At 47.0% G+C, this 14,216-nt stretch overlaps 1 protein-coding gene across 6 annotated transcripts in view; it reads left to right on the top strand.

Moving 5' to 3' along the window:
• The window catches only part of tln2b (talin 2b), a 123,986-nt gene that overhangs the window by 54,567 nt on the left and 55,203 nt on the right, over positions 1-14,216 (top strand). For all 6 annotated transcript variants that reach the window (XM_031564476.2, XM_031564478.2, XM_031564474.2 and 3 more), the window contains exons 8-16: positions 4,260-4,387; positions 4,885-4,948; positions 5,420-5,524; positions 7,558-7,713; positions 9,446-9,547; positions 10,258-10,334; positions 11,685-11,868; positions 12,690-12,803; positions 13,522-13,630. In XM_031564476.2, coding sequence (XP_031420336.1) covers positions 4,260-4,387; positions 4,885-4,948; positions 5,420-5,524; positions 7,558-7,713; positions 9,446-9,547; positions 10,258-10,334; positions 11,685-11,868; positions 12,690-12,803; positions 13,522-13,630 — 1,039 coding nt within the window. The remainder of the gene's footprint in view (positions 1-4,259; positions 4,388-4,884; positions 4,949-5,419; positions 5,525-7,557; positions 7,714-9,445; positions 9,548-10,257; positions 10,335-11,684; positions 11,869-12,689; positions 12,804-13,521; positions 13,631-14,216) is intronic.

The following is a 14,216-nucleotide window of genomic DNA, read 5'->3' as shown; positions in this document are numbered from 1 at the left end:
TACACACACACACACACACACACACACACACACACACACACACACACACACACACACACACACATTCAGTGGGGAAAATAAGTATTTGAACCCCTGCCGATTTCGCAAGTTTGACCACTTGCAAAGAAATGTGTGATCTATAATTGTAATAGTAGGTGTATTTTAACAGTGAGAAACAGAATATCAACAAAAAAATCTAGAAAACTGCATTTTATAACATTTATGACTTAATTTGCATTTGATGCAGAAAATAAGTATTTGAACCCCTAGCAAAACATGACTTAGTACTTGGTGGAATAACCCTTGTTGGCAAGCACAGACGTCAGACTTTTCTTGTAGTTGGTCACCAGGTTTACACACATCTCAGGAGGGATTTTGGTCCACTCCTCTTTGCAGATCCTCTCCAAATCCTTAAGGTTGCGTTTTCAATGGGAGGGAATGAGGTTCAAGCCCAATATTCCACGTTACATGGCCCCATCCATAGTCCCCTCGATGCAGTGGAGTCGTCCTGTACCCTTGGCAGAGAAACAGCCCCAAAGCATAATGTTTCCACCTCCATGCTTGACGGTGGGGATGGTGTCATATTCAGCATTCTTCCCCCTCCAAACGCGGCAAGTGGAGTTGATGCCAAAGAGCTTGATTTTGGTCTCATCTGACCACATCCTGTCTCCCAATCCTCCTTAGAATCATTTAAGTGTTCATTGGCAAACTTCAGACGGCCCTGTACATGTGCTTCCTTGAACAGGGGGACCTTGCGAGTGCTGCAGTACTTCAAACCATTACGGCGTAGTGTGTTGCCAATGGTTTTCTTGGTGACTGTGGTCCCAACTGCCTTGAGATCATTCACAAGCTCCCCCTGTGTAGTTCTGGGGTTATTCTGCACCTTTCGCATGATCACCGATACCGCACGAGGGGATATCTTGCATGGAGCCCCAGACCTAGAGCGATTGACAGTTGTTTGGTGTTGCTTCCATTAACGAATAATCGCATCAATAGTTGTCTGCTTCTCACCAAGCTGCTTGCCGATGGTTTTCTTAACCCATTCCAGCCTTGTGCAGGTCTAAAATCTTATCTCTGATGTCCTTGGTCAACTCTTTGGTCTTGCCCATGGTGGTGAGGTTGAAGGTGTGAAGTATGATTCTTTGGACAGGTTTCTTTTATACACGTCACCAGTTGAGATCAGGTGTACCTTGTTAGGCCTAATGAGGACTAATCTGTGTGCTTCTTGGGCACATAACTGGTCATTGGGAGCCAGAATTCTTGCTGTTTGCTTGGGGGTTCAAATACTTATTTTCTGCATCAAATACAAATAAAGTCATAAATGTTATAAAATGCAGTTTTCTGGATTTGATTGTTGATATTCTATTTCTCACTGTTAAAATACACCTACCATTACAATTATAGATCACACATTTCTTTGCAAGTGGCCAAACTTGCGAAATCGGCAGGGGTTCAAATACTTATTTTCCCCACTGTACATATACAGATACACACACATACACTTGCATATTCACCAGCAAATGATAAGTATTTATGCTGCATATGTACCAGGCGATACTAATCTGTACGAGGAGGACATATTTCCAGGCATATTTCATCTTTTTTGTCTGCTTCTCTCACTCTCTGTCAGCCTCTCTTTGTTCTCTCCATTCTGTCTCTATTTCCTTCCCCTTTGTCTCTCACCCTGTCTTTATTTCTTTTAAACCCACACTCCTCTATTAAACCTCTCACTCAATGGCCTACACCCACGCCCATTGGGGCTTGGCGCTTTCTGCCACCTTTCCTACCAATATACTCTTACGCACACACACACACACACACACACACACACACACACACACACACACACACTGGCACATTGGCAGTCTATGCTGCTTCCCCCAGGTCTCACCATATTTTCTACTTTTCTGAAGCACAGACACACACATGCTTCAGCCTCCCACACGCTGACAGCCTCCCACACACACACACGTGCACACACACACACACACCCTTTCAAACATACTGAAACACACACTCTGAAAGGCAGGTCACACAGACATTTCTGGCTGCAGGGGATTCCTCTCCTCCACATGATAGTCTCACACTCTCCAGTGGGTTCTCTCAAAAGATAGGATGCTTGCCATAGAGAGAGAGGGAGTGAGAGGAAAAGAAAGAAAGAAAGAAAGAAAGAAAGAGAGAATGAAGGAGAGGGAGGGGGAGGAGTGTGCAGGATATGGAGAGGGAAGCGCATGAGGAACAACCCAGGCCCAAATACCCTCCTCTGTCTCCCTCTCTCTTTATCTCACTCACTCTCTTGATCCTGCTCTCTGTTTCTTTGTAAACTTCTTTCTGTCTACCGCACACACACTCACACACACATACACACAATCTTCCTGCTGGAAATTCCTGTTAACAGCATCCCACATTCAGTTCATCTAATTTCCGTATGAGACTGTTTGTAGGTTAATCTTTGTCTGCGTGAGTGTGTGTGTGTGCGGTGTCCTGATATCATTTCCTGATATCCTGAGGGAGGGCCCCTCACTGATGAACTGCACTGTGTTGTAATGATGTGCAGCTTCCATGACCTCATCACTCTTTCTCTCACTCACACACACACACACACACACACACACACACACACACACACACACACACACACACACACACAGATGGGGCCTTGCCAAGCCAAGCTCTTCCATTCTTTCTCACTAGCATACAAAACAACAGACGCACATATTTACACACCAAACACTGCAGACAGATTCTTGTTACTCAACTTGTGCCATAGAAAACAAAACACAAGTGTGTGTGTGTGCATGTGTGTGTGGGAGAGAGTAAATGAGCGTATATATATATATATATATATATATATATATATATACTCATATGTGAGAGTGTTACAGTATGTGCATGCATATATGCCTCTGTGTGCGTGTCTGTGTACAGGATCATAATAGAGTTGGTGTCTATAACAGGGTGTGTGTGTACATATCTGCAAGTGTGTTTGTGTCTGTGTGGTATGCTGATGTATAGCATGAGAGAAATGATTTGCCACCAGTGGGCTAGGAGGAACTGTGGAAAGTTCTTTAGCCATTCAAATATTTCATCTAGGTTAAACTCCACTCCCAAAAATGAGCCTCCATGAAAGATCCCCAAGTGATTTAAACAGACACACACACACACCAGTTTGGCTCGTGGAGTGATTTAGGTCTCTGAGTGGTAAGAGATGATTAAAAATCTTGGACTAACCCAATGATCTGTGTGTCTGTGTGTCTGTGCGTTTGTGTGTGTTTGTATGTGTGCACGCATATGAGTTTATGAGATTTTGAGTGTGTTTGTGTCCATAAGAAAGTCGTGTGTGTGTGTGTGTGTGTGTGTGTGTATGTGTGTGTGTGTGTATGTGTGTGTGTGTGTGTGTGTGTGTGTGTGTGTGTGTGTGTGTGTGTGTGTGTGTGTGTGTGTGTGTTTACAAAAGGGCAACTGATTCTCCCCTGGAAGCTAGCATCCATATTGACACATCCGAGGGGTGTCAGGAGGCATAGACATCCTGTCCTATCTAGGCAGAAATGAGCTTTAAAAAAAAGCAGCAAAACAAATCGATCCATCAACCAGAAAACACCCGGAGACATGGCAGCCTCTGAGACACTGGGTATTTAGGCAAGAAAAATCCAATCAGACGAGGAAAGTATTAGCATCAGTTCAGGCCCAGAGTTCTCGCATGCAGTGGAAAGGATCTTGGTCACAGTCACTCATGAACTCCTTAAAACAGCTTATTATACATTCACTGTCGTGTGATGTAATGTTTTGAAAAACAGAGCACTGTATAATGCCTGGTGTCTATGGCAATGGACCGCGGTGAATGATAATTAAAGATGTTGTTAGAACGTGTGTCTATGTGAGAGAGAGTTAGAGTGTGTGTGTGTGTGTGTGTGTGTGTGTGTGTGCGCGGTGGTTCCAAAACACCACTTGTGTGTTTACTGACAAAGCTCCCATGAAGTCATCACTTGAGCGCAGGCCGAGACATTGCAACATCATCTCTCTGTTTGTTTTGTGTATGTTTGTGCGTGCATGTGTGTCTGTGTTTTGTCATTGTGTATTGCCATTGTGTATTATCTCAGTAGTATATTTGTGTGTGTGAGGGTGTGTGGTATTGCCCCGGATTGACCTCCTTCCCTCTGGAGCAGACAGGCCTGTTATCTGTAGCGCTGTGGCGTGGCGTAACTGTGTGGTAACTTCCTGTGTGCTGTCTGCCTCTGGCTCGTGTCCTCCTCTCTCAGGCCCGGGATGACATTCTGAACGGCTCCCACCCGGTGTCCTTTGACAAGGCCTGCGAGTTTGCTGGAATCCAGGCACAGATCCAGTTCGGGCCGCACGTGGAGCACAAACACAAGCCCGGATTCCTCGAGTAAGACCCCTGCATCCAGACACACACGCATGGACATGGGGCTGGGTGTTCAACAGCCGTCAGCGAGGCGTTTCTGACTCTTGAGACCCCACCCACACACATATTACACACACACACGCACGCACACAAACACACACATGCTAACACAAACACACACCGAAGCACTAACAAGCCCCCAGCAGTAATATTAACAGGTGGGGTGTGGGTGGCTGGGTTTGACATGAAAGGCAGTCAGATAGCTGTGTGTGTGGGGGGGGTGGGGGGTAGGGGCAAGATGGCAGACTGAGAACATGTGGTTCATGCCAGCCAGCCAGACATGCAGATGTGAACATGGCAGATGTGAACATGGCAGTTCTGAGTCAGGCTGACCCCCACACGTAGCGGTATGTCCTCTGAGGCAGTAGCAGGTGGGTTGGGCGTGTGAGCTGGGGGATGTGGTGGGGTCGGTGCGAGCTCTTCCTGGGTGTAACCTCTTTCACGCCTGATTTATTCCCCAGCCTGAAGGAGTTTCAGCCCAAGGAGTACATCAAGCAGAGGGGTTCCGAGAAGAGGATCTTTCAGGTGCGTAGTGCTGTCGAGGGCCCGTGATGAATGCCTCTCGCCAGGCAAAAAATTTGTCCTCACCTCTCATGTTGCCACTTAACCAGGTTAATGTTTGATGTGCTCTACTGGCTCCATCGAGCAGAGTAATTCCAATTAGACGTTTACTCATGTTAAAAGTGTATTAGCTGAAATATGTAAAGCAGTTTGCCCGCACGCACACTCTCCCTCTCCCTCTCCCTCTCTCTCTCTCTCTCTCTCTCTCTCTCTCTCACTCTCTCTCTCTCTCTCTCTCTCTTTATCTCTCTCTCTCTCTCTCTCTCTCTCTTTATCTCTCTCTCTCTCTCTCTCTCTCTCTCTCTCTCTCTGAGTAATGATTAGCATAAGTGAATTTATACCTGATTAAAAGCTTTGTGGGCTAATAAACTCACAGTGGGCTCATGGCTGAGTTATTGAAGCTTGATGAAAGAAAACATGTCTTCCACTCTGCAGGACCACAAGAGCTGCGGTGAGATGACGGAAATCGAGGCCAAAGTGAAGTATGTGAAACTGGCTCGATCTCTACGGACATACGGGGTCTCTTTCTTCCTGGTGAAGGTGAGATCTTCCAGATCCTCCAGTATGCACGACTTGACAGATGGTAGTTTCCCAAGCATTCAAGCAGTCTTCCTCCATGTATACCTAGATACCTTGATACTCTGTTTTTAGCTGTTAATAATATCCCTGTATAGGTATATCATTAGCTGTTTGAACCCCATTATAGTAGAGTGTTGTTGTGTTGAACTCAAGCCATGACTGGTCTTGAACCCTATCCAGATGGAAACCCAAGACCCTAAATGTGCAGACATGTTTCGGAGATACCCCCCCCCCCCTCCTTCTTTTTCCTCTCTTGTCCTGTGTCAGTGCCCCCCATCCATCCATTTGTAACATGTCACTCCGGGACATTCCGGGGCGTCTGAGTACGAGCTCTGTGGTGCCGCATGCAGCTATGAGAGGAATGTCTGCCCCACAGAGAGGGAATCGGCCGAGGCGAGGCAGTGCTGCTGACGAGCACACTTCCACCTGAGTTGCGAATTCCACACTCGTGCCAGCAGCTGTTGCCCAGGGAGGAAGGGAGGGGAAGACAGAGAAAATAGAATGAGAGCGAGAAAGAGGGAGGTAGGGATGTGAAAGAGAGGGAGAGTGGAGAGACACTAAGTGTTGAAGCTGAAGGAGACCCAGGAGCAGAGCTCCAAACCTCCAAAAGAGTGTTATCTGTTGTTTAAAATAATGACAAGAAGTAGCAGCTATAAGGGGCCTGGTGGAGTAGCTGAGGAGAGGTTAGCGGTAGCAATCACACAGCACTGTGTAAGCCACACCAGATAAGAGGCGCAGATGATGTTTTCTGATTTGTAACCTCTAACTGACACACTTTGTTTGTTTGTGTTGTTGACCAGAGCAGCTAATCCCTATATAAATCTGGCATACTTACATGGCCTTCTTTTGATCTTTCCCCCCCTCCTGATCCATTGTCTCAGATGTAGACGCATGCCACACATGGCTGGGTCTGAGCGAGGGCCATGTCAGGCCATGTCGGGCCATTGGTGGCAGGGCTGTTGAGGCCAGCGGATTAAACTGATTGTAATGAAAAGCACTTGACTGAGCCCCCCGTGGATTAAATTCTCAGTGAAGAAGTATTACTCATTGTTTGCCACCGGCCGAACTTAATAGTCTTGTTATGTGGTAAGAATGTTATCTGTCCTTGAAACACAAGACAATAGAGGTGTGTTTCAGAGGTCTATATATACCCGCTATATATAACGAGGCAAATTGTCCTCGGAATGAGTGGTTTGCTTGTTTATGAGAGTGCCATGGCGAGCTGGTAAGCCTGTTCTAGTGCTGAAACATGTCTGTGCTTATCAGAGAACTATGATTTTCTGACCCTGACTTAGAAAATAATAGCCTGGAGGTCCTTCAAGGTATTTTCTTTTTTTACTCTCTGACTCGGCAGGCCTGTGAATTTATTTTTTCGTTGGATACTGGTGCCCTGGGCCGATGCCAGGTTACGGTTTCTGGGGAGGCACTGAAGCGAAGTGGATCTGGTACTCCCTGGGTACGAGCAGAGGGGCAGTCAGGGGCGCCGGGGGTCCAGCCCTGAGCGTGACGACCGGGCCAGTGTGGCTACATCACAGGTCTCTTAGCAACTGGGTTGCCCCCTTTGAAGTGGTGCTCAGCGAAGCGGCAGGCAACGACGCCGAGACAACCTGTAACTCCGCAGGGTCAGACGCCGGCCACTGCGGATCAGAGAGCCCGAGTTAGGGAGGAGAAGGGGGGGGGGGGGAAGATGCATGTGGAGGGAGGGAGGGAGGGAGGGAGCATGCTGTCCCGCTCCATGAGGCATGTCGGTTTCAATTAATGAACCAAAGGAAGTGTGGGTAAGCACTAGTTCACTGACAGTAGGAGAGAGTGGAGCATTTCTCAAAAGCAGTATGTTGGGCCTCTCAGTGCTCACTTTTTTTTTTTTCTCTCTCTCTTTCCCTCTTTCTTTTTCTCTCTCTCTCTCTCTCTCTCTCTCTCTTTTCCTCTTTCCTTGTCTCGCTCCCTCTCTCTCTCTCTCTCTCTCTCTCTCTCTGTTTCTTTCTCTCCTGCAGGAGAAAATGAAGAGCAAGAATAAGCTGGTCCCGCGCTTGCTGGGCATTACCAAAGAGTCAGTCATGCGGGTGGAGGAGAAGACCAAAGACGTGGTCCAGGAGTGGCCCCTCACCACCGTCAAGAGATGGGCGGCCTCCCCCAAGAGCTTCACCTTGGTACAATCCCACCTCTCCTTACCCCCTGCATTCCTGGGTGTTTAAATATGTGGATTTTAAGCGGGGATGAGGGCGGGGATGGGGGGGGGGGGGGGGGGGGGCGTCTGCAGTCTGACAGTTGAAGTATTCAGTTGAAGTATTCAGCTGAAGTATTCAGCTGTGTAAAGCCCATCTGTCTCGCATGCAGTAGAGCACGCCACCCGCTCATGTTCTAGGAACAGTGTCCACGCCCCCCCGCCCCCACATTTTTTTTTTCTCACTCCACATAACACACTAACCCCCACAGGAATGTACAGCAACCCTTTTATCCAGAGGCTCCCCTAATAGGAGGTGACACTTTTAAGAGCAAGACCTCCGTCCAAAATGGCTCGAGTGAACTTGCGTGCTAACACCGGAGGTCCGGAGACGTCACGGCACAAATCTCTAGCTGTGTCACGCAGCGCAACTCGCTACAGCGTCAACCAAGGCAGCCAGCCTCGTGTTCGTCTCGATGGCTGCGAACATGAATTAAAGAGCAGTTCATGTTTGCTGATTATGAAGGCAAATTACTCTACGATGATTACAGCATAGCTTTTAAAAACATCTGGTGTTGCCTAATATTTGATGTGTTCGCATGTGGGCAAGTACGCATACATGCATGCCCATGCGCATTCGTTTATAATTACGGCCCATTTGCTAATGACCTTATTTATAACGTCTGCTAGTTGAGTTTTGTTGCGACCTTGCTTAAGTGAAATCTCTTGTGTGAATTAATGAGCTGCGTTCATTTAGAAATGCACAAGCGTACAGGAGCTTATTTGCCAACATTGATCTGTATGAAATCCCACATTCCCACATTGCATCAGAGGTCTTTTGAAGTGAAAAGTGTTCGAGCCTCTAGTAATACATATGCCTAAAGGGACTACAGTGTAGAGTTGAATGCTGAAGTGGACTGCTAGAAATCAAAACTCAAGATCAATGAGATCCCCTTTTTTTCTGCTACATCCTAGACATTTAGTCCAAAGGAGGCATATTGGCATTATGTTTTGGATTTCTTAATACATGTGCAATCAATTTGAATGAATTCTAGAGGCAACTGTGTAATGCAGAAGAATGGTGAACATGCTATTTGTTTGTCTATGCTACGAGACACATGCATCCTCACATTAGTCAGCAAAGCCTAGATTTTGAAACTGTAGTTACTGTTGTTTCATTGTGTAAAGCGACAAATGTTACCAAGGAGATGCCTTGAAGGGCCACCGCACTCATACCTATGGAACGACATTACACACACACTCAATGAGCACACACTTAACATGTGAAGATATCTACATGCACAAACGTGTGCACAGACACACACACTCAGATACACACTCTCTTACTCTCACTTTCACTCTCACTCACAGAGACACACACACACACAAACCAGGAACCAAACAATCTCCAAGGACAAGTCTGTGTCTCTTCATGCTGAGCCCAACAGTAGTGCTGGAGCCTCTGTACTGACAGACGAGTGTAAGCTGTGCTTTCTGTGCTTTCTGTGCCAGCGTGAGAGATATCTGAAGTGCAGAGCTCTCAGGATACACACTGTCTGTTCTTCCTATTTTTCAATGTGTCTGCTTCACTTCTGTTCCTTCTGTGGCTTTTTTTTGTCCTGTTTACAATATGTGTGTGTATTTTTTTGTTTACATAGCACTTGCCCTCAACTATTTCTATCCCCCCCCCCCCCCCTTTTCTCTCTCTCTCTCTCTAGGACTTTGGCGAGTATCAGGAGAGCTACTACTCTGTCCAGACCACAGAAGGCGAGCAAATCTCCCAACTGATTGCCGGATACATCGACATCATCCTTAAAAAAGCAAGTGTCACTTCACATGCACATCCCCCACCATCACAACCACAACCACTCACAGACTAACCCAACCCACGCTGTTTAAAACTCTAAAGGCCGAAATATACTTCTACGACTCCGTTACTCCGTGGTCACGCAATTGCCTCGACGGACTCGTTTTCATTTATGGTTCTCCGACGGTTGTTGGTGTTGCAAAGCAATACAAATAAAAAATAAGATGGTGGACCAAACTCCGTAAATGGTCGTATTTGTACATAAAAGTTGTTTGTCTACTTTTTTTTTGCTTAGATTTTTTTTAAAGTTACCAAGAAATAGTCACTGTGCAATGTAAAAACCCTATTATTGTAACTGAAAAATACGTCTGAGGGGATTTGCGAGGGGTCTGAGCCAGCTATCTAATGTTGGCATACTACTACCCACAAGGTAAACAGCGATGTATTGACGGAGTCGGACAGTTACAAAATTTGGGAGGTGCACGTCAGGCCACGGAGAGGTACTCGGAGAGGGTTTGCCACGACGGAGAGGGCTCTCCGTGTCTCCGTAAACGGACGACCATAAATTGGGCTTAACCCATGTGAGACTTAATCCAGGATGGACGTTGCCCTATATGAAAGCTTAGTCTTACTGCACTTATAAAGCCAATGGAAATTGTGTGGTATGCATACTTTGTTTTCGTTTTATTGCTCAACAATTTTTTTTTCTCCATCCTCTAACAGAAGCAGAGTAAGGATCGCTTTGGCTTGGAGGGCGATGAAGAGTCAACCATGTTGGAAGAATCGGTCTCCCCAAAAAAGTACGAGTGCTTCTACTCATCCTAATTATATTTGTGCATGTGTGTCAGGGGGGGCGGGGGTTAGCATGCCTTGCCAGTGTTCTCATGTGGTTGAAGCCTTTCCCACTGTGCTTTCATGGGCCAGTCTCCATGTTTGGGTTTTATAGCTTGTTTACTGTGCATGGTAAGTGTAGCAGACACAAGCCTATTAGCGCTCAACCAATGGATCATGTTTCAGTGGTTTTAGTGTAACTCTGAGACAGCTGTGTATGCCTGGTGGACGATGACTTTGAGATGGCATTGGGAAGAAATGGAGATGGCATACTAACATACCCTTAGAGACATACAGAAGAAGCTCAGGGTAGTGTGTTTCCTTTCTGTCTCTCCCTATCCTTGAAGGAGAGAGCTGAAGCTGAGATGGTTCAATATTATCATTTCACCGGAAAGGGGAAAATCTTCAGGAAGACCTCAATTAAAATATTGTGTTCCTGGAAACGGGCCTTGTTCTTTATCTTTTCATTTTTCTCCCTCTCCTCTCTTTTCTCTCTCTCTCTCTCGCGCTCTCTCTTTCTCTCTATCTCTCTACTCATGTCCATCTCAATTGCACAATTCCTGCTCATTATCCTACACATGTGCGCGCACAAACGCATGCACACACACACACACACACACACACACACACACACACACACACACACACACACACACACACACACTTCCATGTCTCGGAGAGAATCAGATCTACAGATGGGCTCTTGTCCTCTGAAGCGGTGCCTAGAAAGTGGTTGTTATTGGAAACCGTATCTCTGCACTAGTGAGCCGTCTGTGATGGACACCAGGCATCACATCCGAGGCTGCTGCCATGCCAACTCCACTACTCTGTTCCCTCTGATATGAGCAATACAAGATGGCTACCTCTGGCAGTGGGCTGTAATTAACCCACAGAGCCTGAAGCATCTGTTTACTCAAATCAGCAGAGGCAGCTCCTCTGCCTTAATAACAGGTGTTTACACAACAGGTTTGACAGAGGAGACCATAACATATCCTGTTTTACACTACCCTCTAGCATTCCGTCCTTTTTAATGTGTGTGTGTGTGTGTGTGTGTGTGTGTGTGTGTGTGTGTGTGTGTGTGTGTGTGTGTGTGTGTGTGTGTGTGTGTGTGTGTTGTTTATATTGTATAATGTGTATGTTTGCGTACATATTTGGACTAGGTGTGCTGAACCTCTGAGTGAGTTCTACCTTTGTCCTATACCTTAGTCCAGTGATCTAGTATGTGTATGGGTGTGTGTGTGTGCTTATATATATTGGTATTTGCTCATAGCACCATACCCTTCTCCCATGTCTACCCCCGCTCCCCAACCCCCCCTCAGGTCCACCATCCTGCAGCAGCAGTTTAACCGAGTGGGGCGGGTGGAGCACGGCTCAGTGGCCCTGCCTGGCATCATGCGCTCGGGCTCCGTCGGAGGCCCCGACACCTTCAACATGGGCACCATGCCCTCTGCCCAGCAGCAGATCACCACAGGCCAAATGCATCGCGGGCACATGCCCCCACTGGTGAGGCGGACCAATGAGAGTACACTGTGATGTGACCTACTGTGCCCATAAGTGGTTGGCTTATAGGAAGTATCTACCTCTTTAGGGAATTAAAGGTGCAGTCCATGATTCTAATACGATACACTTTTTGTCAAATTCAGTCTTCTAGCTGTCAGTTCTGTGTATGTGATCAAAAACAGTCTGGTGTTTGTACACAGTCCTGGCTCTGTAAATGGAAAACTAACATAGTGGCTCGGATAATTCCAGCCAACCAACACATTGCTTCAGGAGCACAGAGGCGTCATGTTGAAACATGATGAAATTTGATTGGCTGTTGAGGTGACACATCAACAACCTTTCGCCAGGATAACTGTCTACACCTTTTAATGATGGTGCAGGGCAGCTCCCGTGTGCGAATATGAGTAAGAGGAAAGCATGGCTTTAAACTCCAAAGTCAACTCTCTCTACCTGGGTAAAAAAAAAAAACAATGAAAAGTGAAGTGTTCCTTTAGGATGCTGTGCCGTTGCTCATTGTCTAGCCAGCCAGTTAATTTGGCTGCATTTACACAGTGAAGATTACCCAGACTTTCTTATGATGCATCGTTAAGGTCTGTACACACAGGTGTTGTGAGGTAGTTTTAAGCCGTTTTAGCCGTCAGAGAGCTCTTTAAGTAGAGAGAGCTCTCTAAGTCCAGTTATGGCGGGTATGCAACTCAAATCTGATTTCCCTCACACCACCCTCTGAAAGGAATTTCGGTGTCATGGGTCTGCATGTGATTCGTGTGATCCATGTCTGTGATGTATATCTCTGACCTCTGACATGTGTTTGTGGTATTGAACAGAGCCTGGCTCAGCAGGCCCTCATGGGCACCATCAACAGCAGCATGCAGGCGGTGCAGCAGGCCCAGGACGACCTGGGAGAGGTGGACGACCTTCCACCCCTGGGGCAGGACATGGTGAGTCAATCGCCCGCCCCAGACAGCTCCGGGGCAGCTCCGTGCTGGTTCTGGGGCAGTTTATCAGGTTTGCCAGAGGCAACCCAGACCTTCCTATGTCACGCCCTCTTAACAAACATCTGTGTGTTGTTTTAAATTATTTGTCACAGTTTGGGAATCCAGGTTCAGAATTGGTCAGCCTTGTGGTTTGGCTCCATCTGTGCACTCAGCTAGCTGAATTCAACTGTGTGCTTGTTCGTAAAACAACATGGTGGAGCCAATATCACAGGGAGGATTTGTACATTCTGGCCCTGATTTACCCATGTCTACATTTATCAGATGCTTGTCATGTGATCTATCAGTAGGGAGTAGCGCTGTAGCTTGACAGATGACTTTAGGCTTTACGCAGGCTCTAACATAAACAATCAAAAAAGAAAGAACGGCTACCTTTAGTGTTGGTGTACAGTTGGGAATCCTAAAGCATTGGTGAAACAAATGGCTTTTTTATTGGTGGAGGCAGATCGTCCCAAGTCTGGTGCAAGTCTGCACCAAATCAGTGCCAGACCCGTGCCAGTTCTGGGCCTGATCTGGGCCGTCACAGACCGCTGCGATCTGGACCGAAGCCATGATGGACATTGTTATGCACCCCTGCACACCATTGCACTGCATATGTTTGTATGAACTGTTGAAACAGCTGCTCCCCCACATACCTCTGCCTCTCTCATCTTCACCCTAAAAGGCATCCCGCGTGTGGGTCCAGAACAAAGTGGACGAGTCCAAGCATGAGATCCACTCGCAAGTCGACGCCATCACCGCGGGAACCGCATCTGTTGTCAATCTCACGTCAGGTGAGTGAGTTTCCTGGGAGCGGCAGACAAGCATTTCAACAGGCAGCTCCCATCTCCCAACTGGTCCCGGTTGTAGGAGGTTCCACACAGCAGATGTATAGCTTGTCTGTATATTCCCCACTGATTAGAGAGGAATCATTTTCAGCAAGGGAAGGAAGGAGAAGAAAGTGCTGATAGGCAGAAAGAAAAACAGCGTGAGAGTAGAGGAAGGGAGGAGGGAGGGAGGGAGGGAGGGAGAAACACCTTACCTTGGGAAGCTGAATTAACACATCAATCTAGGTGATAAACATTTGCATCTAGAGGTGAGGGAGAGATGTAAATAGTGTGGGAGAATTGTAAATGGTGTGCGAGAGAGAGAGAAATAGAGAGAGAGCGATAGAAAGGCCATAAAACCCCTCAGTATCTGTTAAATATTGGAGCATTTCTCCATTTTTTTTTTTTGCCCCAATAAATATTTCCGCGGTAAAATACTCTTTGGCGTGTCCTGAAGCTGCACTAGTTGGCATCGTCGCCCCAGTTCTCCCGGGCTCCTGGAGAGGCTCCATGCCGAGTGGTGCCAGCGTTCTGCTGGAGTTTAATCTTCCGC

The sequence above is a fragment of the Clupea harengus genome, chromosome 3, assembly GCF_900700415.2.
Source record: "Clupea harengus chromosome 3, Ch_v2.0.2, whole genome shotgun sequence".
Lineage (NCBI taxonomy): Eukaryota > Metazoa > Chordata > Actinopteri > Clupeiformes > Clupeidae > Clupea > Clupea harengus.
The sequence above is the reverse complement of the archived record's forward strand: the minus strand, read 5'-3'. Positions and strand labels throughout refer to the sequence as shown.